Raw genomic sequence first — 27249 nt, forward strand, 5'->3', positions numbered from 1 at the left:
ACTCAGATACGAGTTCTCAACCCTGACTTCCAACAGTCCCCGTGAGATTCTAATGAAGTAACTGTTGGCTCTGGTGCTTCTGGCCACGCTTCTCTTGGCCTGCTGTTACTTAGAATCTGTTGTTTTAAAACAGGGAAATCCAGTCGTTTGCTTTTACAAAGAAGACACAGGAGCCAGATGGCAGGGGTGAAAACCTGTTAGCTCAGAGAGGTAGAGAAAGCACCCAGCTGACCTTCCTCTTCTGATGTCCCAGAAGGAAAAAGCCAAAAGCCCCCTTTCACGCTTTCTTAAATACCCTGCGACTCAATGCATCTCCTCTCTGTTGACTCCCTGTCAGTTGGTTTCTTGCTCTGCCTCCTGACCTCGGGTTAACTTTATTAAATCCTGTGTGCAGAAAGCTCTTGATGTGCTAGGGCTGAGTCACACAAGATACAGGTCTTTACAGTTCACAATCTCGGGGTTCACGATGGGATCAAATATCCCGCAACAGGATACCACCCCAGGAAGACTTCTGTGCTTGCCCCAGAATCCCCCACATTTAAAATTGTGCCTGGCACTTGGTGGGTACTTAATTCATAGTTGTTTAGAGTATTAAATCCCAGGACTGGGAGGTGGCTCGGCAGCTAAGCACATGCTGCTCTTACAGAAGACTCCATTGGCTCTTAGCCACCATGTCAGGCAGTTCACAAGTACCTGTAACTCCAGCTTCTAGCACCAGCTCCTGCCCTCGATAGGCAGTGCACTCACACATGCACAAATGCGTATGTATACCCATAATTAAAATAAAAATAAATCACATATTAAGTCCTGGGTTGTTTTTGTTTGTTTGTTTGTTTTTGTTTTTTCTGTCTTTCTGTATCTAGACTTTTTTTTTTAATAACCACAATGAGTTTATTGGGATGGTTCCCATTTGTCTTGATTCAAGTGGTTTTGTTGCTTCCTCTTCTGCAGTCTGGCAGAGAATAGTGGAGGCCAACACACAAGACTAGCATTTGTGCATGGCTAAGTCCTTGAGGGTTTATAGTGTCCTGGGCATCTCACAGTAGGAACTGTGGCTCTGCACCCAGCCCTTGTATTTCCTCTTTTCTTCTGGAGAAGGCACATTTTTGAAGACAAGTTGTCCTGCTGGACTTGGAACAGAATTTTAATGTGAAACATCTTAAGAACCTAACACTATGTAAATTCTACCTCCCTTTAATGACCACATACGATGTCTTTAGAGTAAGTTTTTAAATATTTGTTATTACTATTGTTGGAGTGGGGGTCGCATGCCATGGCACACGTGGAGGTCAGAGGACAACCTTGTGGAGTCAGTTCTCTCCTTCCACCTTACATAGATTCAGGCTTCCAGGCTTGTGTGGCAAACAGCTTTACCTGATGAGCCATCTTGCCAGCCCAATGTATGGTAATGTGACCTTTTCCTTATTAAAATACTATTTCTATTTTTTCATTGTACTATAATTTATTGAAAAAAATACAATAGTAGAACTGGATGTGGTAGCACATACTTGTAGTCCCAGCACTTGAAAAACTGAGGTGGGAAGGTTAGGAGTTCAAGGCCACCTTGAACTGTGTAGAAAGTTCCAGGACAGCCAGGACTACATGGTGAAACTTTATCTCAACAAAACATAATTAATCATAGAGTTATAAAATAGTAAAGGAGGTCCTGTCAAAAGTAAATAGAAAGATAATACAGATTGTGTAAAAGACAAAGTTCTGATGGACATTCAAGAAGGAAGAAAGAAAACAGACCCAGCAGTATCTACCAAGGGGTTGTCTGTGGACATGAAGCACCACGCTTTCTAGAATGAAAGTGCTTTCTAAATGCACAGCAAAGCCAGTGGGGGTCAGAGGACCAAATCCAGCAATGTCACAGCACAAGAAGATTCTAACAGCTTAGGGGATAGCCTGGGGTAGGATAAGGTGTCTAGGAAAGAACACAAAGGAGGCCACTTTGAAAGAGACCGAAGATGTGGGATTCAGTGTTGACAGTAGGTGCTGGAGGGACTGAAGGAGGCATTGTACACAGACATCCATCTTTGTTTCTTCTGTGTCGTGCATGAGACAGAGCGCAGGCCTTGCACATGCCAGGCCACTCTCAGTCAGCCCTCATATCTAAACTTGTACTTCAGTCTGAGGGTAGAGGAGAGCCTTTTCCAGTCCTGCCAGGGCTTGAGCTGGGCTGTCAGTGATGCCAGTCTTCTCTTTAGTCTTCGTGGAGTAGATGAAAAGAGAAGCTATTTGCTTGAGGTTACTGTGGTGTTGGAGCTGGGCACTGGTGGGCTGCACTCACTGCGCTGGGCTTCGCTGTGTCATCAGGTGTCCTATGTTATTCGGGATGAAGTGGAGAAGTACAACCGGAACGGAGTCAATGCCCTGCAGCTGGACCCAGCGCTCAGCAGACTCTTCACTGCAGGCCGGGACTCCATCATAAGAATATGGAGCGTCAGCCAGCACAAGGTGAGGCAGATCACCAGAGCTCTGCAGGCCTGTGAGAGGACAGCTGCAGGGAAAGCTTCAGAAGTATTCTTACTTAACTCGGAGGTGCCGTAAACTAGTTTGCTGCAAGAGTTCCCCTGCCACAGAACAGCAGAACTGTTGGGATGGTGGGGAACAGTACTTCCCACAGGGTTTTGGCTTAATTATGAACCTGAAAAGTCTCTTGATAACCATGCTGAAAAGAGAACGACGAGTGGCGCGCATATGTACTTGTACAAGGATTTGTTTCTTGTGATTCAGGTCCCCACAACACGCTAGGGTCTCACCGGCTAAGGTGGTAGGTGTGAAACCATGCAGGCTGCTCTCTCCTGCCCCTCCTCAGGGCTCCCGGAGGCTTGTTCTTTTCCAGTGCTGAGCATCAAGTCCTGGGCCTTGTGCATGGCAGGCGAGCACCTTCCACCACTGAGCTACACCCCAGCCTTGAAAACCTCCTCCCTAAGCAGGAGGCCGCTTGAGTGCATGGGAAGGGAGGTTCTGCAGTCAGGTGGGAGGGAGCTCTTGGGTTTGTTGGAAGGTTGCATTGTGAAGGAGGCAGAAAACAGTGGCGGCTGTGGGATGTCTTCTCCTGGGCTCTTAACTGTGTCGCTGGCCCTTCATGCTCACCAAGGTCTAAAGATGAACAATCCCTTCAAAGATTCTGTCACCGCATGAGAACCCTGATGGCCAGTAAATTGGGGCTCAGCCTAACTTCAGAGCCCTGGTGCCAGCACCTGTATTTTCAACTCTGTGTCTTTTTAGCCAGCTCTACAAGCCAATGTTCACTGCAAAAAGAGAGCCATCGGCACAGCCGCCAGCTAAGGCTTCTCCTGCGGCCTCAGTCCACAGGTGCTGCCCTCTTACACAGATCACAGCAGTGTCAGAAGTGTGAAAGTAAGAAGTGTGCGTCTATGCTGCCTTTGCAGCGCTCTGGGGACTCATGTTTGAATTAAAATACTAACTTTTTGAGATTGCAGTATTTTGAACAAATTTTTAAAAATGCAAAAGAGCTTACCTAGAAGATCTGGCTGTCTTGCCCTCAAGCATCTTTCCCCTGGCCTTTATGACAAGATTGCACAGCCGCAGTTCTTAGACAGGCAGAGAGCTGTCCTCTTGCCCTTGACATGTATAACTTGCCTGTTTGGGTGTGGAGCAGAACCTGACCCTGTCTGTAAGAGGCTCTGGTGGTTGAGCAGTGGCTAGGAGTCTGGTGACTGGATTGGGGCACTGCTGCAGGTGGTGTGTCTTAGACCTCGTCGTCTTCTCTGAAGGGCAGGCAGCATAGGGATTCACTAAAGCGGTTCCAAATGGAGGCGGCAAGAAGCTAAAAGCCCTTGCTTGTCTCCTTTTGCTGGTAGGCCAGACTCCTAAGCACAAGCAGCACTGAGTCAGCTCTCTGAGCCTCAGGCTCCCTGCGTCCTTTCTGTCTCCCAGCTCTCTGCCCCATGCCATGCTAGCCCAGAGCTTGTTCCTTTGCCACCAGAAGGTAGAACGCTTAGCCTTGGAGACCTAGGCTTTCATCATGGGAGCCATCCTGAAACAAATTTTCCCCACATCAGCTCTCTAGAAGCATCACCTGTTCGGGGACAAGCCACTGCCGATTTAACTTAAGAATGATGGAGTATCCTATCAGCTGTAGAGTCTGAGCATGGCTGTGCTTTGTTGTGGGTGTTGCTCTCCTTTGTAAACTCTGGTTTTCCATTTCAGCAAGATCCATACATAGCATCCATGGAACACCACACGGACTGGGTGAACGATGTTGTCCTCTGCTGCAGTGGGAAGACGCGTAAGTTCTTCTCAGACTTCGCACGTTCGTTAACCCTGTTTGAGATGTTTTCAGTTTTTATGTAAATGGTGTGTGTGTGCAGGTTTGCATGCATCTAGAGGCCAAGGCTGAGATCAGGTGTCATCTTCTGTCCTGACATACCATAGTGTATGAGACAGTCTCTCACTGATCTAGAGTTCATTAATTTGACAGATTGGCTGACTGTTGCACTCCTTGGATCTGCAGCTTTCCAGCCCCCTCCTCACATATTCTTTGAGGCTTGTTGGGTAGGTTCTGGGAAGACTTTTAGGTGTGCGTGTCTGAGCAGTAGTTTGAAGTAGCATCACTTCTGTCGGCTGTAAGAAAGCCTTATAGTTGCGAGTCACTCTGTCAGGGCTCGGTTGACTCTTGTCTCTTGTAGTAATATCTGCATCCTCTGACACGACGGTAAAAGTCTGGAACGCACATAAAGGGTTCTGCATGTCCACACTCAGGACACATAAGGTAATGTCCACGCTTCAGTCTTTATGTCATATTGGGAGCTAGTTCTTTGTGGCTCGTGGATCATAGTGTGTTTGTTTTGTTATAGGATTATGTAAAGGCCTTAGCGTATGCCAAGGATAAAGAGCTGGTGGCATCGGCTGGGTTGGACAGACAAATATTCCTTTGGGATGTGAATACTCTAACAGCATTGACTGCCTCAAATAACACTGTCACAAGTAAGATGTTTGGGAAAAAAATTTTTTTTGAAAGTGCCCTAAATTGACATAAAGAATGGTTTATACAACATTTTTGATATGTTACATCTAGACAGCAGTTCATATTTTGAGAGAACATATAGCTTCTAGCCCCCAAGAGTGACTGAGCTAGTTCATCACTGTGCTGTAGATTTGGTGCCTTCTGCAGATGGAGCCTGGCTTTCCAATGTGCGTGTGCATGTGCATTTCTTAGCTGCGTGGCTATGGTGTGAGTCCCTGCAGGTAGAGGAGTCTGCCTCATCACGCTGGCGTGATAGCGTACATAGTGTCCCTGCACCACACACACGGCCAGTGCTCTTGAAGAAGCTGGGATCTGGCCGTGCAGGCTCTTCTCCAACTTCAAAGTCCTGCTGCATTTGAGTTAATGGCCAGGATGGGAAGTGCTCAGGGAGAGAACGTGTCCAGTACAGCAGGGCTCCTACAAGCAACCCGGAAGAGTCCAGTGGTTCTGGAAAAGCCCCGGCAGGTGAGGGTGCTTCTAGAGGAAATGTAGAGATGTTCAGTGTAGCTGCTTGACAAACTTCTGGGTCAGGCTTGCACAATAACACTGCACTAGCCCAGCCCAGGAGGAGGAGTTCAAGACATAGGCTTGGACAGCGAGATAGATCTCTAAGCTATGCGACTCCACCGTTTGTTGTGACTCCAGGTGCTCCCGTGGCATGACTGACATAGTTATAATTGACTTAGTCTGTTCCAGGAAGGGCAGTGGAAAGACTGCTGTTTGTAACTTCTTCGGTGTTGTTTTGCCCAGAAGTATGTGTAAATATAAACCCCTTGTTCCTCTTGGGGTTTTTTGTTTGTTTGGTTTTGTTTGTTTTGTTTTTCAGGGATCCAGCAAGTAGGCCCTGCTGGTATATCCTTAGTCTCTCTCTTGTAAGGCCTGCCTCTGAAATACAGAGGGTCAGGGACTTGGCTTAGCAGGCATAGATTCTGCTAAAGCTGGACTGGCTTAGACTTGTAAGGGGGCCTCTCACCCGAGGTTATGAGTGTAGAAACCACATTAATAATAATTGACATTTGTTGACTGGTTAGAGGCGGGCATTTTAAAACTCTCACATGGGCTAATTCCTCCCTCCACTTACGGGCTACTAGGGTGTGTGTCTGAATCACTCACATTGGAAGGAAAGTTTCCCTTTGGCTTCCAAATCAAAGGGCATGGACATAATTTTAGCTAAAAGTGTTACCTCGGATTTTTGTTTGGGGTTTGAGTTGTTTTTTTTGTTTAATCTGATTTGTGTATGAAACGGTGTTTTCATTTTGTATTTCTCTGAATAATAGTGAGTTTGGAACTGTTCAAGCCCACCTTTGAAATATACTGCTTATGTGAGTCAGTTTTAAATGGCAGCACACTTCAATTTAACAGATATTTATTGAGCACTTACACATACTCAGATCCAGAAAAAAACCACACATTTTGATGATACTGGTACCTGGAATTGCCTCTATTATAGGCAGATCTCGTTTCCCTAAAGTATTTGTAAAGACAAGACTTTCTAAGTCAAACGTGTCAGTTTATGATTTTTGCTGACGGTTTTGTTAACATTGAACTCTCTCTCCTCAATAGCTTCTTCTTTAAGTGGGAACAAAGATTCCATTTATAGCCTGGCCATGAACCAACTGGGAACAATCATTGTATCAGGGTCCACTGAGAAGGTAAGGGAAGCCTGGCCAGCAGCTTTGAACCTAGGAAAATGGAGCCATTGCCTCAGCTCTTACATACAGACACAGAGCTTGGTGAGGTAGCATGCTGTAGTCCTAGCACTCCGGAGGCTGAGGAGGATCGCTTGAGCCCAGAAGTTCACTACCAGCCTAGAAAACATAGCTAAATTTCCTGTCTCAAAAGAAACCAAAAAGGGCTGGAGAGATGGCTCCAGTTCAATTCCCAGCAACCACATAGTGGCTTACAATCATCTGTAATATTATCTGATGCCCTCTTCTGGTCTACAGGTGTACATGTAGGCAGAGCACTATATACATAATAATAAATAAATAAATCTTTTTAAAAAAGAAACCAAAACATAGCCAGATGTGGTAGCACACGCCTGTAATCCCAGCACAAAGGGAAGTAAGGCAGGCAGATCTCTGTGAGTTCAAGGCCAGCCTGGTCTACAAAGCAAGTCCAGGACAGCCAAGTCTATACAGAAAAACCCTGTTATGGAAAACCAAGAAAGGAAGGAAAGAAGGAAGGAAGGAAAGGAGAAAGAAAAGAATGAAAAACTAAAAACAATAGCCACCAGTAAATTTGTCTAGTGGATGATAAAAGAAATGTTAGTTGTATATGTAAAAGTGTAATTGTATAGCCGCTGTGCATGTAGTGATGGGAGCTGAGCTGTGTGGGGTTTGGGCATTAGACGTGTATCCCTAAGTTTACCCCCATGGACAGCATACTGGCTGCAGCAGTGTCCACTCTTCAGAACTTAATAATCATCATTTGTTGTGATGGTCCCGTGCTTTCAAATGCTGGGTGTATCCATGCTGTCTATATAATGCTCTCTAAAACCGCAGGTTCTGAGAGTGTGGGACCCGAGAACCTGTGCGAAGCTCATGAAGCTGAAAGGGCACACGGACAACGTGAAGGCTCTGCTGCTGAACAGGGACGGCACACAGGTGGGAGCTGTTTGCACACTCAGCTGACAGCCTTGGCAGGGGTTTCTCCTCCATAAGCCACTTGTGTGATTTACATCCTAATTTTCAGTCTTTCAAACACTAAATTTTGGCTCAGTACTTAAGAGCACTTACAGCTCTTGCAGAGAGCTGGAGTCTCAGTTTCAACACGCAGATCCAGCAGTTCACAACCTTCTGTAACTCTGGCTCAAGGGGATTCCGTTCCCTCTTCTGGCCTCTGTGGGCACTGCACACATGGTATATATTCACACAGATACACATCTAAAAGAAAAAGCAGAATAGCTAGCCAGGTATTCTATAATCCAATTACTCAGGAGATGGAACAGGAAGATTGCAATGAATTTAAGACTAGCCTGTGTTAGATAGTGACTACAGGATTCTAGCAGTCCTGATGTAGATGTGTGTACAGGGTCACCGCAGAGACTGACAGCTGAAGTGTTGGCTTGGTGGAGCAGAAGGAAGCTTTGCTGTCAAATCCTTTGGCATCCTGTTAGATTCTCCAGTAGAGATTCTCATGATCATCTGGCTTGGGCAGTGTCTTAATCAGGTTTCTATTGCTATGAAGAGACAGCATGACACGGCAACCCTTACAAAGGAAGACAGTTAATTGAGGCTGGCTTATAGTTTCAGAGGGTTAATCCATTATCATGGTGAGAATTATGGCAGTGCCAGGCAGAGACCTGCATCCGGGTTCACAGGGAGCAGAAGGAGACTGTGAGCCATACTGGTCGTAGCTTGAGTGTATGAGACCTCAAAAAAGTCCACCCCCATGGTGACACCCTTCCCCCCGACAAGGCCACACCTCCTGGTAGTGCCACTTCTTATGGGTGTCGTACCTGTTTGAACCACCACAGCCGTTACGCTGCATTGTGTTGTCTACAGGCTTTGGTCTCACGCAGTGGGTTTCAAAGGTCTGAAGCTCTTGTCCACTGCAGTCTGGGCCGGTTCCTCTTTGTAAGTTGCAGTTGCTTCTGTGTAAGGTGATGTAACTGTCAGATAGAGATCCCATAAGGTCAGCTGTATATAGCTGGGCGTGGTGGTGCACACCTGTAATCCCTGCACTCTGGGAGGCAGAGGCAGGAGGATCTCTGTGTGTTTGAGGCCAGCCCGGTTTACAAAGTGAGTCCAGGACAGCCAAGACTACACAAGGAAACCCTATAAGCAGTGACATCCACAGGGCTTGATTCTAAAAGCTACCTGTTGGATCTTAAAATGCATAGGTGTTTGTCACCCATGGGTTTTTTTGGTAATTCAAGTCCCAGACCTAACTTAGCATCATAGCATCAGGCAACTTCTCCAGTAGTGGCCTAGTCCTACACACAGGCACCCCCTACTGCTGTCATCAGGAGACCAATAATGCCTGACCTGGGCTCAGGGTCTGGTTTAGCAGAACAGTGTGATGCATTGTGTTTGCCTCTGAAATAATCTCTTGTTGGACAGCTCACATTTTTAAGCAATGGAATAAGAGAAAGGTGAGGATGGAGAGTAGGAAATGTTCTGTTGGTTCTGCTAGCTCCCATGGACAGCAGGTACTAAAGGAGACCCTCGGGTAGGGAGGAGTGCTTGCATACAGGACACTGTTGGCACTGCCTCATGCTGCACTGCGTGGCAGTGGCTCCTTAAAAGCAGCTGTTCTCACTGTTGCTTGCTCTCATAGCTGTAGAATGCTGGCTTCTGTGCTGTGTTCATTCGATGCAGCATCTGTGCTCTCCCCTCTGCTTCTATCCGTGCAGTCTGCATCTGGTCTTGAGCTGTGTGGACTCCAGACCCTGTAGGATTGGGCTTTCCTGAGAGCATTGCCTCCTCAGAGTAGCATCTCTGCATAGCCCTCCTTGGGCCTGTCCATGGCCCGGTTCTCTCACACCCAGATTGGATCAGCCCTTCCCTTGTGAACCGGTTCAGAGAAGTGATTAAATTCCCAGTGCTTCAGGCTGTTTTCGAGGAAGTCTTCTAATCTGTGTTCATTTAATTAAACCTATCTACAGTTTCCCGGGCTCCTTAAAATCAAGAGGCAGAGCAGCAAATCATTAACAGAACCATCCAGGTCTGTGCCCGTGGCTGCTTTTCTTTGAAGCCATTGCTAAATTTCATACTCCAGCACCAGCAACTGCTTGCTCCTTGGGTCATTCTTTTTCCTAAGGAGATGAAGTTGTTATCCCTTTTTACAAGTTGTCACAGCAGTGGTCAGGAATACTGAGCGTGAGTGTGAATGTGGGACGACTCATCCATCCTGTTTTTGGCTCAGTGCACTCAGCCCTGATGGTATGCCACCAACTTGTTTGTGGTTGTTTCTCCTGAACTTTGGGAAGTGGTCAGAACTGCTGGTGTAAACATATAGCTCCTGTGAGAGTTGTTCAGGGCCATAGGGAGTGAGTGGAGTCCTTGCCTACACCTTCCTTCTGATTCCTACCAGAACCAAAGACCTAAGCCACTAGCAAGAGGGTGAGACAGACAGTTGTGACCCACCATTCCAAAAGGCTTACTGGCCTGGAGCGGTGCCGTCAGACTTAGACATAGGTGTCACCCCCAGAAGCCTGCTGGGCATCTGCAGTGACCCTGCTGTAGTCCTTCCTCCTTGGGTCTGCATGGCACCCAAGAGTTTACATTCTCACTAAGTTCCCAGGAAAGACATTAGGGTTTACAGAACCAGCAGGCAGCTGGGTAGAGGACAAGAGCAAGTTTGCTCAGGTGTCCCCTGCTGGAGAGTACATGTTGTCTTTGGTCATTTCAGACTGGCATGCTCCTGGGAGCACCCTCACCTTGTTTCCTTTGTTTGCAGTGCCTCTCTGGGAGTTCTGACGGGACAATTCGACTGTGGTCACTTGGCCAGCAGAGATGTATAGCAACGTACCGAGTCCATGATGAAGGCGTTTGGGCCCTACAAGTCAACGATGCCTTCACACATGTGTATTCTGGAGGAAGGGACAGGAAGATTTATTGCACAGACCTGAGAAACCCTGACATTCGGGTCCTGATTTGTGAAGAAAAAGCACCAGTTCTCAAGGTGTGTTGAGTTTCCACCTGAGGCTGGGCTGTAGACCTGAGCAGCAGAAGCAGCACTAACCATGTACCAGGTGCAGAGTAGGGAGAGTCTGAGTGTAGACCCAGGTTGTGATGTCGGAGGAGCATGTCTGGGGCGTGGATGCCTTTCCTACAGGTAAATCCTAGTGGTGCTGTGCTGGGCGTGCTGCGGAGCCTGCCTGGCTCTCCTGCCCTGTCCCTAAGAGAAAGAGCATGAGCACTTAGTGGTGCCTGTGAGCAAACAGAAAAGCAAAGAGGCCTCAGCCTCAGCAGTGAGAAGGGACAGTCTCCTGAAGGAGGAGAGCCGGTTGCTTCAGACTGCAAACACACTGCCTCCCAGCAGCCCTGGCAGCTAGTGAGAGCGGGAGGCACTGGGTAGAGGGGAAGCAGAGGAAGCGAGCGTGGGAGCACTGGGAGCACTGCAGCTGCTGGGAGCACTCGGCTGTGGATGGCAGCGTAAGGAAGGTGACACAGGCTGTCCTTGCCTCCTGCCACTCCAGCTGTATTAGCCTCCTGATCCTGGGAGAGGAGTGAGTCCATTTGAGTATAAATACACATCTTACGTGTACCGCACTTGAAAAGGCCAGGGGCATGTGGTGATGCGATGCTGAGGGGAGGGCTAACTTCACACACATACACATTTCCAAAACAGGAAGAAATTTGTTTTCCCTTTAAGGAAGAATGTAAGCCAAGCATGGTGGCCACCAAAGGCTAGCGTTGAGGGCACAGCAAGAACCTGTCTCTGAGAAGTAAACGCACAGAGTATAAAAACGGGAATAGCAGAACCAGAGTGTTGCTTTTGTGTCAGAAAGTCCTTATCCTTTTGGCTTGGTCCAGCTAAGTCCCAACAGTTAACTTCATTTAAAACCTTGAGCCAGAGCTGGAGAGATGGCTCAGAGGTTAAGAGCACCGACTGCTCTTCCAAAGGTCATGAGTTCAATTCCCAGCAACCACATGGTGGCTCACAACCATCTGTAATGAGATCTGGTGTCCTCTTCTGGCCTGCAGGCAGGATATTGTATACATAATAAATAAATCTTTAAAAAAACAAAAAAACAAAAGCCTTTGAGCCAGCACTTGGGAGGTAGAGGCAGGCAGATCACTGTGAGTTCGAGGCCAGCCTGGTCTACAAAGTGAGTCCAGGACAGCCAAGGCTACACAGAAAAACCCTGACTGGGGGGGGGGGGGGTCAAAAACCTTGAGCATGGGCAGCCAGGTATGGTAGCACATGCCTTTAATCCCAGCACTTAGGAGGCAGAGGCAGATGGATCTCTGTGAGTTTGAGGCCAGCCTGATCTATAGAGTGAGTTCTGAGACAGCCAGGATTACACAGAGAAACCCTGTCTCAAAAATACCTTTGAGCCTCGCCACAGTTGGTACCTGTCTGTGATCCAGCTGACACAGGAGAATCATGAGTTCAAAGCCAGCCTGAGTGACTTCGTGAGCCCCTAAAAATATAAAAGCATACATGTGCACATGTACAAGTAAGTGATCAAGGGTGCTTGCCTGCCATACGTCCTGTCCCCTTTTGCAAGACTGGGCTCCTTTGGTGGAGGCCCCTTTCCCTGTGTGTCTGTAGCTCACTACTGCAAGCCTGGTCCTGACAGTGCAGTTGTTGACCAAGGATTGATAATCCCTGATGAATCGCTAGGCTAATAGCTCATCTCTGGACTAACAGCTCAGTCATCAGCCCTTGACAAAGCAGACTTTTGTGTTTGGTTTCTAGATGGAACTTGACAGATCAGCAGACCCTCCTCCTGCAGTCTGGGTTGCAACAACAAAGTCTACAGTAAATAAGTGGGTAAGTGTGTGGCCACGCTTGTGACAAATCTGTACACACATGATCAGCTTGCTGTCCCAGATTTGCAAGTTCCCAGTAGCAGAGCTCATTGTGGCCTTACCCACATGCCCTTGTGAATTCAGTGTAATCCTGTTCATGGGTGAAACGAAGCTTCTTTTTCTGTTACCAGCTAGGATATGTACTGGATGTGTTTAGAACAGAATGTAGCCTGATTAAACCTGTAAATGTTAGACGCTTCTGGCCTTGTAAAGCTGCACCTGAGAACAGGCAGTCAGCCATGTGTGGTAGGGCACGGCTGTAATCCAACTCTTGGGAAACTGTAAGGTGGGAATGCTACATGTTCAAGGCCAGCCTGGGTTACATAGCAAGACACATTCAGTTAAACACACGAAGAATGAAGTCGACCTACCCCTGGCATGGAAAGCTGGTACAGATAGAGCAGGAAGTCAGGTCCTCATAGTAGCAGCTCCTTAAGGAGCTTTCTTGCATAGCTGACTCTGGGAGCTAGCGGGGAGGGTTGTGCAGGTCAGCTACAGAGCGTGTGTGCCTGTCAGTGATGATCTTAGCTGGAGTAGTGCAGCTTTGGGACTCTCATGTTACGGTTCTATTGCTATGATAAAACATGAAGGCAACTTACACCAGAAAGCATCTAATTGGGGACTTGCTCACAGTTTGAGGGTTAGCCTATGGTCATCACAGTGGAGAACATGGTGGCAGACAGGCATGGCACTGGAGCAGCTACTGGCCTGGCATGGGCTTTTGAAACCTCAGGACCCACCCTCAGTGACACTTCCCACAGGACCACACCTCCTAACCGGTCCTAAACAGTTCCCCTAACTGGGGACCCAGCCTCGTGTAGATGAGCCTATAGGGGCATGCTCCTTCAGACCGCCACGGGGGCTTTGTGGGGCTCTGTTTTTGTTTGAGAGAGAGAAGTTTTTTTTTCTTTTTCAGAAAGGTCAACGTTCTCTCCTTAATATTTGTTGGGGATCTCTTGTGTTGGAGCCTGTGGTTGCCTGCTGTTCCTGGGGTGCTCTAACGTAGCTGTGGTGCCTCAGCATGCGCTTGTTCTGAGCTGTACTGTTCAGACGCCGGGTGCCGACTGGCAAGCTGGAGAACGTGAATGATGAGATGACTCGTTTTGTTCCTTTAGACACTGAAGGGAATTCATAATTTTCGAGCCTCTGGTGATTATGACAACGACTGTACAAATCCTATAGCACCCCTCTGCACACAGCCCGAGCAAGTTATTAAAGGTGAGAGGCCAAAGCACAGGCTGTCAGTGAGAGCGATGAAAGTAAGTGGTGGCCTTCGTTTGAATGCAGTGCTGCACGCAGAGCTAGTGGCGTGTGGGCTTGTCCTTAGCACAGAAAGGTTAGGTAAGGAGTGGAGCTGTTAGGAGTTTTGTGTGTTTGCTCCCTGCAGCTCATAACGTGTGTGCCATGTGCCTTCATCAGATCGGCTCCCAGGTCGTCTCTTCTGCTCCCTTGACGCATCAGTGCTGCCCATATGCACAAGGGCATGGGGCCCACGGGCCACCTACCAGACAAGAAATGAGTCTTTGGTGGGTTTTTATTAATGGCTATAGTGGTACAGATCATATGCACTGATGAGACCCATCCTCCCTCTCCTGCCTTTCCCAAACCTGATGATTGCTTTGTGTGGTTGGATCTGTGTGAGTGAGAGCTGTGGGGCCCCTGTATCTGCCTTGTGTTTGATACTGTGTCTTCTAGGTCCAGTTGCTGCAAGTAGGACATGACATTTTTTGCTTTCAGTGTAAGCTGCATTTATCATGTGTAGTATGGTGCTATTCTCAAGTTCGTCTTTTACCCTATAGCCAGGGGAAAATGTCCTTAATACTGTCTTTTGGCACAAGCCAAAGGTTATCAGATGTGAGCCTCAAATTCTGTGTTTCGGCTGCCTGAGCTTTAAAAGACAGAGAAAACATGTGTGTTTAGTGTTAGCATTATGACTGGAATCCTACCTGGCACATTGATCCATGACTGTGGTCTCTAGAGAACAACAGTATCGCAGCAGTGTGAGGGAACGAAGGTGAGAAGCCAGAGCACATGCCGGCTGGCAGGCTAATTCAGTGCTTGCTGCTCAGCCCTGACAGCTCGGCTTCTAGCCTTATAACCATGTAAAGGTGCAGGGGCACGGACCAGTGTGCACTGTGGCATCTCTTCCACACACGTGTGCCACCTAGGATGAGTAGTCCTTTCTTCTTGTCCTTGCCAATTGTTTTCTTCCTCCTTTAGGGGGCGCTAGTATCATTCAGTGCCACATCCTTAACGATAAGAGACACATACTAACCAAAGATACGAATAACAATGTGGCGTACTGGGACGTGTTGAAGGTGAGTGTCTTTGGGATTAGAGGTTGTTAGATCATGTTCTCTGTACATTGATAATCAAGATTTATTTGCAAGCTTTGCGTGGTAGCGCAGGCCTGTAATTCCAGTACTCAGGGAGGCAGAGGCAGGTGGATCTCTGTGAGTTCAAGGCCAGCCTGGTCTATAAAGTGTGTCCAGGACAGCCAAGGCTACACAGAGAAACCCTGTCTCAATTTTTTTTTTAAATGTATTTGCATTAGTACTCTACTTGGGGGTAGATACTTTTGGATATTGGAGGTTGTGGTAGTTGACCTTTTTAAGTACCTAAACCATTTCCCTGATTTCTGTTTGATAAGTTATATCAAACCCTGCTTTACTCTAAAGGGCTCCATCAGGGTTCTCGTCCTTTATGCTGTTCATTGAGTGTAGGAGGAGCTGTCCTGTCCTGTCCTATCCTGTCCTGAGCATCCCGAGAAGCCTGAGTCCCTCGTCAGCAACCGCTTGACCCTTCCCTGAGTACCCTGCTCCCCGCCCCAGGGTGGGCCTGGCCATCCTGCTCTTCACAGGTGTCTCCAAAGTAGCCAAGAGTCTCACCAGCTCAGCGTCTCTAAAGTGGAGCTAGTGCTTTTCTGCATGTAGTTCTGGTATCTGCTCTGAGTAGAACCCTGCTGGGCGAATGGGATAGAGTTGTAAGTTAGTGTGTGTCATGATTGTCGCCTCTATAGACAGCCTCCCGTGTGTGCACACAGACCTTGAAAGTCGTGCGGTCACATGACTGGGTATACTAAGCTTAAAAGGGTAAAGAAGTCAAGGAAGTCTAGGGACATGAAGGAGTGGGCAAAGCTGTGTTCTAGTGTGTAGCCAGTGGCCAGTCACGTGACCTTCTGGACGCACCTGAACCCATTTCCTGGCGACGTCAAGGGCACACAGTTCAGAACCATGCAGTGCAGGGCTCAGCACATAGGACTCTGCTACAGCAAACTGGGTGGGAACCAGGATGGAAGGAAAGAGTATGGAGGGGGTGAAGGAAGGGAAGATATGAGGAGAAGTCCTAGGTTTCTGTAGTGGATGAAAGTGCTTGGCATAGGTAGAAGATGACAACCCAGATATCAAGAGAAAACGGTGGGCAGACCCCCAGTGCAGTCCACTGGGTAGGCGGAGTCGGCCTTCAGCATGGGATTACAGATGAAGTCATGGGAATTGTCGGCATTTTCAAGAAGAAAAGAAACCGGGCCACCATTCCTGTCAGGGATTTTAGAAGGAAGCCACCAATGTGTGATAAAGATGAGTAAGAAAACCAAGAGCCAGTGACAGCTCCAGGACAAATGAGTGTGTCAGAAAGGATCTGAGTTCACGTCAGACACTCGAGCCACGCGCGTGGTCTCTGGGGCAGGCCCTTTAGGAGCAGCTAGTGGAGTCAGTGTAATGGTAGTGGAAGGGAGCATCGTCTTAGGTCGGGAGTCGGGCAAGGAGAGCTGTTTTGGGAAAGAGCTGTTTTTACTCTGTTTTTTGTGTTTGGGTTAGGGTTTGGGTAGAAGAATTTGAGCCTGTCAGGAGGCGAATCTAGTAGGCGCAGGGGCTGTCTGTGGTATGTAAGTTATCAAGGGAAGACCAGAGCACAACCAGAGGAGAGCAGGACAAAGGGGTTTCTGTCCAGGCTTGCTTGTGTGCTCACATGCACACACACACTTCCTGAATGGCAGTGATGGTCCAGCTGTGGCTGGAGACAGTGACTTGATGGTGGAGGCCTAGGGGCGACATGTCTGTGTTGTTCTTGTGGTGTTGCTGTAGCTCAGATGAAGGCATTGAATGGAGCAGGGCTTTGGTTTCCAGACAGTACGGGAGAGGGAATGATCTGGGGGGGGGAGGGTGCTGGCCAGCACCAGGGGACATGAGTGCAGTGCAGTAGATGGATGACATAGGCTTCTGGGACGTTGAGGTTCCCTGTGGCTTGGGTATGTTAGAGTGATGTAGGCTCTCCCTGGGACATTATGGAGCAGTGGGATTTGGGAGAGTCCATGTCTGCCTGTGAGCAGATGACTGGTGCTAATGTTGAGCTGAGCAGTCAGGAGGCACTCTGTTGGGGTTCAGCACTGAAGAGAGCTACAGCTGGAAGGCACCCTAGCAGCAAGGGTGTTGAAGGCATGCTTTGCGGAAGCTTGTGTATTTTTAGAATGAGAGGTTCCCAAGTCTTCCCTCCATCCCTCCAGCCATAGATACCAGAAGAGAAAAGTTCTCTGTTACTCCCTGGAGCAGCTGTTGTCTGAAAGAAACTTAACACTTTGTAAGGGAGCATGTCTAACATGTTGCTTGGTGACTTCTTTGAATTTACTTGATGGTGCTTCTAGGTGAAGGCAGCTTAGTCAGCACGTTTCAAGTACAGCCCCCTCCCCCCATAGAAAAGATGAATTTCAGTTTATAAAGATTGTTTTCTTTAACAGTTATTTAAAGGCCTTGAGATAAAAGAAATTGTCTCTGTTCTTTTTGAAAAGTGCTTTAGAATTATTTAAGCAAGTACTTAATCACGACTGTTGTGCTTTAGAATTATTTAAGCAAGTACTTAATCACGACTGTTGTGCTTTCTTGTGCAGGCGTGCAAAGTAGAAGATTTGGGCAAAGTGGACTTTGAAGATGAAATTAAGAAAAGATTTAAAATGGTGTATGTTCCAAATTGGTTCTCAGTAGACCTCAAAACAGGGGTGAGTTAGCAATCAGTAGTGATATGATTTTGGATAATGGAAGGTCCCGAGCATGCCCTAATTATTCTTACGGAGTTTGATGTTTTACGTGTGTGCAGTTGCTTCTTTCCATGTTACTAAACTGTCACTTAAGCCTTTGGCGCTTGAGTGAAGCGAGCTGCAGCTGCACTGAATCCTGGGAGGCGTGGCTTAGCACCTTAGTCTAGTGCGCAGGTTCAGGCGCTGGAGAAGCGAGGGAGAGCCACTGACACTGTTGCCTCCCACAGATGCTGACTATTACTCTGGATGAAAGTGACTGCTTTGCTGCATGGGTTTCTGCAAAAGATGCTGGCTTCAGCAGTCCCGATGGGTCAGACCCAAAATGTGAGTTAAGTGTCTTCCATTGAAGAAGATGGCTGGTCATCTTTGCAAGTGTCTCTCGTGTGTGTGTGTGTGTGTGTGTGTGTGTGTGTGTGTGTGTGTGTGTGTGTGTGTGTGTGTGTTTTCAAGGCAGGGTTTATTGTGTAGCCCTGGCTGTCCTCGAACACTCTCTGTAGACCAGGCTGGCCTTGAACTCACAGATCCACATGCCTCTGCCTCTGAGTGCTGAGATTAAAGGTGTGCACCACCACCCAGCTCATCATGACACTATGGTATCTTCATTCCACGTTCTTCTAAGAATTTGGTGTGTGGAAATCAGCACGTGTACAAATAAAAGGTTGCTGGCTTTAGAGGAGCGTCTTCGTAAATAACATCATGTTGTTTTGTTTTTAAAGAGTAGCTAAACCAGGCATAGTGGCTCGTGCTTATAATCCCAGCACTTCGGAGTCTAAAAGAACTGCCATGAGTTCCAGGGCAGCCTTAGCTACAGTGTAAAACCCTGTCTCCACAAAAAGGAAAGAAAGGAGTGACTGCTGGACAGCAATGTAGCATTTTCTCTGCATCACTTTCGAGATCTGAGTTCAAGTGCTGAGGCCTGTGTGTCTCTGGTGTTGGATCAGGAGCTTAAGGATGTGTCTTAGGGTTTCCATAGCTATGAAGAGACCCCATGACCACGCAACTCTTAACAGGAAAGCGTTTAATTGGGTCTGGTTTACAGTTTCAGAGGTTTAGTCTATTATCGTGGTGGGAAGCATGGCCGAGTGCAGGAGGAGCCAAGAGTTGTTTATCTTGATGTGCAGGCAGCAAGGAGACCTCAAAGCCCACCCTCACAGTGGCACACCTCCTCCATCAAGGCCACGTCTCCTAATAGTGCCACTCCCTATGGTCCAAGCACTCAAGCATGGGTCTGTGGGGACCGTTCCTATTCGCGCCGTCACAGCATGTGTGTTCCTGCTTGGTACCACGTGCCTGTCGTCCCTGTGCTCACTAGGAGGAGGAGTCAGGCCTGGCCGAACTCACAAAGAAAAGAAAAAAGAATTTCATATCAGCCTGGCATGATGATGCACACCTTTAATCCCAGCACTCAGGAGGCAGAGGCAGGTGGATCGCTGTGAATTTAAGGCCAGCCTGGTCTACAAAGCAAGTCTAGGACAGACAGGGCTACACAGAGAAACCCTGTCTTGAAAAAAACTAAACAAAAAAAGGATTTCCTATCAGTTTGAATAGTGCAAATTCAAAAGCCACCAACCCTGTGTGTATATGTAGTGTCTATAATTACACATTGCCATGCAAGTCCCTCCTGAGAACCTGCCTGTCCCTTCAGGCATCTGTTACTATGCTGTCCTTAGGCTGCCCCTGCCCTGTAGTTTTGCTTCTGGAGAAAGCAGACACAGGCTCAGAACACTGACCGCCTCCTCTGGCTTAGATTAGAGCTAACAGCTCTGCTCTGTCTCCTGTTGCTCACAGTGAACTTAGGAGGACTTTTGCTACAGGCTCTCCTGGAGTACTGGCCAAGAACGCATGTGACTCCCATGGATGAAGAAGAGAACGAAGTGAACCATGGTCAGTGGGTTACGTTCAGAAAAGTGAGAGTTGCTTGGGGCCAAGGGTACTTAGCACAGTGTGCCGAAGTGTGCCGTGTGTCTCGTGTGCCCGATTGGTTGTCTCTCCCTTGTGCTTCTGAGTGAGGGTGTGCAGTGCAGGAGGTGAGGCCACTGTGGTGAAAGAGGCCCACGTTTGATACTCAAGAAGCATAACCCAGCTGCCTCTGCACGGGGACGTCTAAGGTACCTGCTTCTAAGTGCCGTTCCCTCCCTCTCTCCATAGTCCAGGCTGCCTAAGTTGCCATAAATCCTCCTAGCTCTGTCTCCCACATGCGAGGGCAACAGGCAATGCCATTGTGCTTGGTTTCAGGGAGCTAGGGGCGTCGGGGGCCGTGCATGCAGGTCAGGTACTGGGCCAGCTACATTTCTCTCTTGTAGTAAAGCCCTGCATCAGGGGCTGTGTTTCATAGTGGGTAGCACACTGCACTTCTGATGAGATTCTCTGATCTTACATGTAAAGTACCGCATTCTTTTTTTCAAGAACTTAACTTTTGCTTGTTTTATACCTTTATTATTACTCTTTTTTTAATATTTAAAAAAAATGTATGTGGATGCACCAGACACCCTGGGGCTGGAGTTACAAGCAGCGTGGGTACTGCGGACAGAACTTAGGCCTCTGAAGAACAGCCAACCCTAGCTCTGGCTGAGGAGCAAGTGCTCCACTTGAGATGTTTTTCTCTGCATGTATCAGTTTTCCTACGTATATTGGGGGGGGGGGGTGGCAGCACTTGTGTGCCTCATGCCCACGGAGGCCAGAAGGGGTGTTGGGTTCTCTAGAACTGGAGTTACAGATGGTTGTGAACCACTGTGTGGATGCTGGCAACCAAATCTGGGTCCTCTAAAAGAGCAGCAGTATTCTTAACCACTGAGCCATCGCTCCAGCCCCAGGATTTTTTATTTTTAGATGTTGGAGTATTTACAGTCTGTGGTGTTCAGGGTTTAGAAGCTGTGGTCTCAGCACTGACTGCCTGTCTTTCCTAGTGAGTGGGGAGCAGGAGAGCCGAGTCCAGAAGGGAAATGGATATTTCCAAGTGCCCCCCCACACCCCTGTGATCTTTGGCGAAGCTGGAGGTCGCACGCTATTCAGGTATGGATGAGAAAGACCAGAGGCCCTGCCTAAGAAAGGCCTTGCTTGACAGACCAGCCCTCTTGATAGGAAGTGCTGCCTAAACAGACATGAGTGGTTGTCACTAGCTTCTAAGAGTGTCATCTCCTTGAGATAGTTGATGCCTGGTGCAGTGAGTGTTTCTAGAGACGGGCCAAGGTGAGATTGGAACACACACAAAGATGCCTGCCTCCACTGCGTCTCTGCTGGAACTTTGACACTTGCCCCTGTACCTAACTGCCATGGGCAGAGATCAAATAGCATCAGAACAGCCCTGCCTATAAGAGACTGGGCCAGGCAAGAGGGGCTAGGCCACACTGGCTCAACCTGGGGTGCTGGGAAATCCTCTCTAGACCCTTCAGGAAAGGGAAGGCTGGGGTGCCTCACCCCAGCAGGGCCAGTGTGGCAGGTGTCCTACTTGTCAGAGGGGAAGATGATGCTTCCCTGCCCTTCCTTCTTCTGGCGTGGGTCCTGGGGGGTAACCAGACCACAGCCCTCACTGCAGGCCAAGTCTTGCCATGCGCCATGGCCCTCTGCTGAGTGTTTGTTGTGATGATGGAGGACCCAAAAGCAGTTTCCTCAGAGGCTCCCTGCTCTGCTGTCCTCAGTGAGCTGTGAGGGCTCCTCCTCTGATGCCCCCTTGCTTGTCATGACACTGACTACCTGATGGGTTGTGTCTAGGCTACTCTGCCGAGATTCCGGGGGCGAGACTGAGGCGATGCTTCTCAGCGAGACCGTGCCACAGTGGGTGATTGACATCACCGTGGATGTAAGTGTCCTCCACTCCCACTTCGCCCTTGTGCTTTCCCCAGACCATGACAGTGAGAACTGTTTTAGACAGCACAGCCTCAAACTGTAACAAAGTCACCTGCCAAGTGGAGTCCCCTCTGCTTTCCTGAAGTTCCAAAGTTGCAGGCACATCTGATTGTTTTTCATGTCAATTCTATCTTTGTCAGGTTAGTCATAACAATAATATATGCTTATTCTATAAGGTAATCAGTGTCTGAAGTGAAGTGCCCACCTCTTCCCATCCGCCCTCCTCACCCTCACAGAGGGAGCACCTACTAGGAGGTTGACGCAGCCTTTGCTATTCACACACACACACACACACACACACACACACACACACGAACATATATTATCTGTGCATACATAAGTGCATAGTTCATTTTATTTTACACAAAATCTCACACAGTGTTGTGCAACGTTTTTTACTTAATACGTCTTGGACATGTGCTCATGCCTGTGCTTGTGGACTATTCCCTTAAGGGCTGCCCCCTGTTCTGTTGTGTGAATGCCACGTTCTCTGTTTGATCAGCCCCTTACTAATGGGCTCGCGTTGTTTCCAGTGTTTTCTATTGCAAACAGTGCTGCAGTGAACGTCCTTGTACATGTGTCTTTGTGTACTTTTTAGGATAAATTCCTAGAAGTGGAATTGCTGGCTCAAAGGGTGTGCACATTGTAAATTTTGATAAGTGATGCCAAATTGCCCTTCACAAAGGCAAGTTACGCCTGAACCAACAGTACATGGATGCCCGATTCCCATCGCCACACCAACGCGGCACACTTCACCTTTCTTGTATGATAGGCAAACGTCTGATGAGTCTTGTGGAGTTTTTTCTTTATTCAATTCTGAGGTTAAGAATCTTTTCATATTGGCTGTTTGTCTCTCCTGTCGACTACCTATTTGTGTTTTGCCATTCCACTAACTGGGTCATTGGTCTTACTGACGCACAGGTGACTTCCGTTGCATATTAACCTGACTCCTCTGTGCCTCATTAACCTTTCACTTTGTTGAAGGTTCTTTCACAGGTGAAAACTTAGTTTTATGTATAATCAAATTGATTTTCATGGCTCTGAGTTCCATGTTTTGTTAGGTCTCCCCAGTTCAGAACAGGGGACAGGGGAAGGGTAGCCCTCCTTTACTTAAGCTCTCTGTAGTCTTCTGTTTGGTGTGAGGTGAGAGTTTAGCTTTTTCCAAAGAGCTAAGCCATGTGCGGTGCAGTCTTGGGGTCTGCCCTGTCTCTACTAATCTGAACTGTTATCTGTCTTATTGTGCGCTAACTCTGTAGACACTTGCTCAGTCTGTTCTAGACTTCCTTATTCCTCTTGACTACTTTGTGTATTCCTAAAGCCATATGAAAAGGGATTTAATCTCTTGAAACTTTAGAAAATTTGTTTTCTATCCCAGATACACCCCCAAAGAACTTAGAGCCAGTGTGACACCTGGTGGGTATTTGGTGCCCTTCACTGTCTGAGTTCCCATAATCCACTGCTTCCTTCGAGTATAGAACTCTCCTGGATGCATTACACACCCTATGGCATGGCTTATGCCCTGAGAAAAGCTGGCCAGATCATTTCAGCCATCATGTAAGAATCGGGATGTTTTTTCATGGTACTCCCCTCCGTCAAGGGGAAGATGGTAGGAGGCCTAATGCCACTCCACTGATGGGCCCAGCAGTGCAGCAAGTGTCTCTGCCCAAAAGTGAAGGCTCTGAGGCTTTCTCAAAACACATAAACTGCCATCGAAGCCTTTAGTCATCAGCCCCAATATTTCAATTTAACATTTTAGGGGTTTTTTTCTGTAATGTCTTTATGATAATTTCAGAAGAGCCATGCCACAATAGATTTTTTTACACTAATATCGCATATAATTTATCTTCATCTATTTTTATTATAAACATCATACTTGCTGATAAATTTTCTCTTACAACATATTTCAATTGATAACTTACTATAAATTTTGTTAAAAGTCATTTTATTGTTATTTGTAAATCATGACAGCATTTTAGTTTTATCAGCTAATAGAAACTATTATACCTCTTAAACTTTTAATATTTCAGAAAAATATGCCCAAATTCAACAAAATTCCTTTCTACCTCCAACCTCATGCATCTTCAGGAGCAAAAACTTTAAAGAAGTAAGTAACTGTTGTGCTTCCGGACTCACGACTTGCAGCCGCCTCTGCCCTGCGGTCACTTTGTAATGGGGAGCGGATGGGCAGACTCCCCCAGAGGCAGCACACCCAAGATAGAAGCAGTACAGGGATGTGTGCCCCACACGTGGGGTGGAGTGGGGTGGAGTGGGGAGGAGTGGGGAGGCAGAGGCTTCATGACTCTGACTTTGAATGCCAGGTCAGAGCGTGCAGTGACCAACACCAGAAGTCCTGGTGACCTTGAGACGGCTAGCAAGGAGGTGTCAGCTGTAATTACTATGTGAGACGGCTAGCAAGGAGGTGTCACTTGTAATTACTATGTATGGCTAGCAGGTGAAATCAAGGCTGTAAAACCTGTCACAAGGATTCCTGGGGCTGGGTTCCCACTGGCCCATCAGGCACTTCAGGAGTGACCACTGGAGGCTAAAATGTTGTGTCCATCTGTACCTCTGCCTGCCCCTCACCTCCCTCCACCTACACACACTGGACGACTTTATAGCAAGCCATATATTATACATATATCCCTTCAAGTAGATTTAGTGACTGAACTTCATATCTTTGAAGCTTAAGCCTTAGTTCTGAGATGTAATGATGGTTGGCTGATACCAAAGATAAGAACTTGGAAGTAGCTGGATGTGGTCATCCTAGTCTACAAAGTGAGTCCAGGACAGCCAAGGCTACACAGAGAAACCCTGTCTCAAAAAAACAAAAAGGGGGGAGGGGGGACTGGGAAGTGAGGGACTTCAGTTGTGTAATTTAGGACAAGCCAGCTGTTGGGTTTGTGGTCTGGAGCAAGCTGTGGCTAGTCTACAAAGTGAGTCCAGGACAGCCAAGGCTACACAGAGAAACCCTGTCTCAAAAAAACAAAAAGGGGGGGGGACTTGGAAGTGAGGGACTTCAGTTGTGTAATTTAGGACAAGCCAGTTGTTGGGTTTGTGGTCTGGAGCAAGCTGTGGCTGAATCTCTGGCCTGGGGTGTTCGTTGTGTCCTCCAAATTGAAGGCACAGCAGTGGGAGATAGCACTGAGCCCTTGGTAGTTAATCAGTGGGTCTGCCCAGGCTTCAGGGCATAAAGTGCAGACAGCTGTGGTGTGTGTGGCCCTAGAAGGGCACCACAGGGACTCTTGTGAGGCTCTCGGATGCCTGAGGCAGGACTGTGGACATACATTGATTTCAGATGTCGACACAAATGGAAAACAAAAGATTTTTCATGATGTCAAAACATGTCATTGCCTTTTCTAGAGACAGACTCTCTGCCAGTGACATGTTGCAGGTCCGGAAGGTGATGGAACACGTCTATGAGAAAATTATCAACCTGGATAATGAGTCTCAAACCACCAGCTCTTCTAATAATGAGAAGCCAGAGCAGGAGAAAGAGGAGGACATTGCTGTGTTGGCAGAGGAGAAAATTGAGCTTCTGTGCCAGGACCAGGTGAGTGGGCCTGAAGAGCAGAGCTCCATGCCCCTGCAGAGGTGCCCAGAGTGTCATGAAAGGTGTGCTTAGCCTTCTCAAGCTGCTGGCCTCTGGGCTATCTGCTCTCAGAGGCCCTAAAGAGCCCAGTGTCTTTTTGGGAAGGTTCTTCAGCACACTCAAAGCTGCTCTTCACCTGAGACTTACAGACTTACAGACGCCCACAGTAGGGCTGTGCCTGGGGGGTGGGATCTGTCATGGGGAAGAGCTTGGAGTGGGGGTGGGTGGAGAGGAGATGAATTACAGCCGAGATAACCAGCAGCATCTGGGCGGGGCTGAGCTAGCGCTGACGGTGGAGCAGCAGAGCGCACAGTCCAGATTCCATGTGTGGAAGCAATACAGCTTCCTGGGCACAGTGAGGAGCAAGCTGGGCCACCTGGCAGAGTCCCTAGTTAAGGATGCCTTTAGCTGCTAGTGACCTTGATGTTTTCCATGCACTTTGACTATTCAGGTTTTGGACCCAAATATGGACCTTCGGACAGTAAAGCACTTCATATGGAAGAGCGGTGGAGACCTCACCCTCCATTACCGTCAGAAGTCCACGTGAATGGTGAGCCCATGTTCCCGGGTTGTTCACCAGTCACCTTCCTCTGTGGCCCCAAGAGTAGTCCTAGGAAGCCCGCCAAGCCCTGTGGGAGCAAGCCCTCCATCGGCCGATTGGTAAAGTGACTGAGATGTAATATACACACCAGGCTCCGTGCACAGATCGACTAAGGTGTCCCCAGGGACTCCGGGTCTGAGGACAGAAGAGCCCCGGCACTATCTTGGGAGTGTGGAGAACCTACAGCAGGCCAGTGCAGACTTGGCTGGCTCCTTGTGAAGGACCCACCTGTCTCCTAGCACTTGATAGACAACATAGCGGGGCCACATCTGTCACCGTCTTTAGTTTCAAACTCCCAAGCTCTACAGCTTTTCTAAGTACATTCCACTCGTGCAGCACCTATGACGGCTTTTTCCGAATTTGTCATTACAAAAAAAAAAAAAAAAAATCAAGTTGTTTTCACAACATAAAGAGTTATTTTTAATGGGAATCACTGTTGCACAGTTCTAGAGCCAGCCCATTTAATAAGAAATGACTGTGTTGGGCTACTTTTGAAATCCGCCTCTCAGCTCCGCTCCTGCAGGAAGACCTGTGACTGGGGGCCAGCGCAGCACTTGGCTCGCAGGCAGCAGCGTGTGCTGAGCCGGAAGGGCCCCATAGGACCCTGGCTACACAACGGCCCAAGCAGCTGTGGCCACTCTCTGCTTCCTCCGGCGCCCAGTCTTCCTTTCAGGCAGAGCCAGCGGGACCCACAGCTCCCTGCCCTGGGTGAGCAGCATGACCCTGTCAAAACTTAAGGCCATGCTGAAGTTTGAGTTCACTCAAATGCTACCTAAAGTTCATGTTGTTAGAGTAAAAGGGTCGCACGGTGCGTTGGTTTGGTGTTTATGTTGTGGTCATGTTTGGTTTTCCTGTTTTACACGTGGGCTCTTGTTAACACCTGCATTCTATCTTTCCGCTGTCTAACAATCGAAAGCTCTCATAGACTCACTGGATCTTGTACAGAATATTAACTTATTGGGGATAAACACGTCAACTTTTGGCAGAAAATACTTTGGATTCTTCCCAAGGTCACTTACACTCAGACAGATGAATGGTCCACCCCATGACACTGCAAAAGACACGCCTTGAGCACAGCCGGAAGCACAAGTGCCTTGAGAGGGCAGCTTTACTCCTGTCCAGCTGCCCTGCCTTGTGTGTGGTCCGTACCCACAGGAGCAAGGCAGGGACAGGGCTGGGGAAAGAAAGCTTTTTTCTTTTCTACATCTTCACAGGTTCTGCTAGGGGTCCCTGATGGGCCCAGGTCCATCCCTTAAATTGAGGCATTGATCCACACAGCTGCAGAACAGGGTCCCCTCACTGCTAATTGTGGAACGCAGACGTGCCATGGCTTCCACACCCTCAAGTGAGCAAATACGTCTCTCTTCCTCAGATCAGCCGGCTTCTTTTTTTACAGAAGTCCTTTTTATCCATGTGTTGGACACAACCGTGCACTTTTGGTGCATATTTTTAGTGATAGTTGTAAGCCGAAAGCAAGGGATGGGGTGCGGGGGTGGGGCCCAGCCCCCACTAGTGTTTGCACGGGGGGCCTCTGCACTAAGTGTGAGTTTGATAGTTCGTTGGCCCAGTGCTGAGCCTCAGGCAGTTGTGCCCCTGTGATGGATTTTACCCCCCAGCATGGTTGTACTTTTTTCCCTCTAGTCAAAAACCAGTAATATGTTTCCAGAAAATTGGACAGTCTGCAATGCCAAAAGGGTC

General features: G+C 48.1%; 1 protein-coding gene across 1 annotated transcript; it reads left to right on the top strand.

Annotated features, from left to right (window-relative positions):
* Positions 1 to 4111: 4111 nt before the first annotated feature.
* Positions 4112 to 25617, top strand: Wdr48 (WD repeat domain 48). The gene is made up of 17 exons (XM_051140165.1): positions 4112 to 4261; positions 4662 to 4744; positions 4830 to 4959; positions 6563 to 6651; positions 7504 to 7605; positions 10403 to 10627; positions 12371 to 12445; positions 13599 to 13701; positions 14704 to 14801; positions 17369 to 17476; positions 17743 to 17839; positions 19304 to 19399; positions 20422 to 20527; positions 21227 to 21314; positions 23389 to 23465; positions 24722 to 24911; positions 25402 to 25617. The coding sequence occupies exons 1-17, from the start codon at positions 4204 to 4206 to the stop codon at positions 25495 to 25497; spliced, it is 1821 nt and encodes a 606-aa protein (XP_050996122.1). The 5' UTR covers positions 4112 to 4203; the 3' UTR covers positions 25498 to 25617.
* The last annotated feature ends 1632 nt before the right edge of the window (positions 25618 to 27249 follow it).

The sequence above is a fragment of the Acomys russatus genome, chromosome 32 (assembly GCF_903995435.1).
Source record: "Acomys russatus chromosome 32, mAcoRus1.1, whole genome shotgun sequence".
Taxonomy (NCBI): Eukaryota; Metazoa; Chordata; class Mammalia; order Rodentia; family Muridae; genus Acomys; species Acomys russatus.

What these genes read in the sequence shown, in the direction of transcription:
- Wdr48 (XM_051140165.1), top strand. Translation starts at nt 4,204, where the DNA reads ATGGAACACCACACGGACTGGGTGAACGATGTTGTCCTCTGCTGCAGT. An exon ending in AAAAAGCACCAGTTCTCAAG is followed by an intron (nt 10,628 to 12,370) that starts GTGTGTTGAGTT and finishes TTTGGTTTCTAG; the next exon opens with ATGGAACTTGACAGATCAGC. An exon ending in GGAGCAAAAACTTTAAAGAA is followed by an intron (nt 23,466 to 24,721) that starts GTAAGTAACTGT and finishes TGCCTTTTCTAG; the next exon opens with AGACAGACTCTCTGCCAGTG.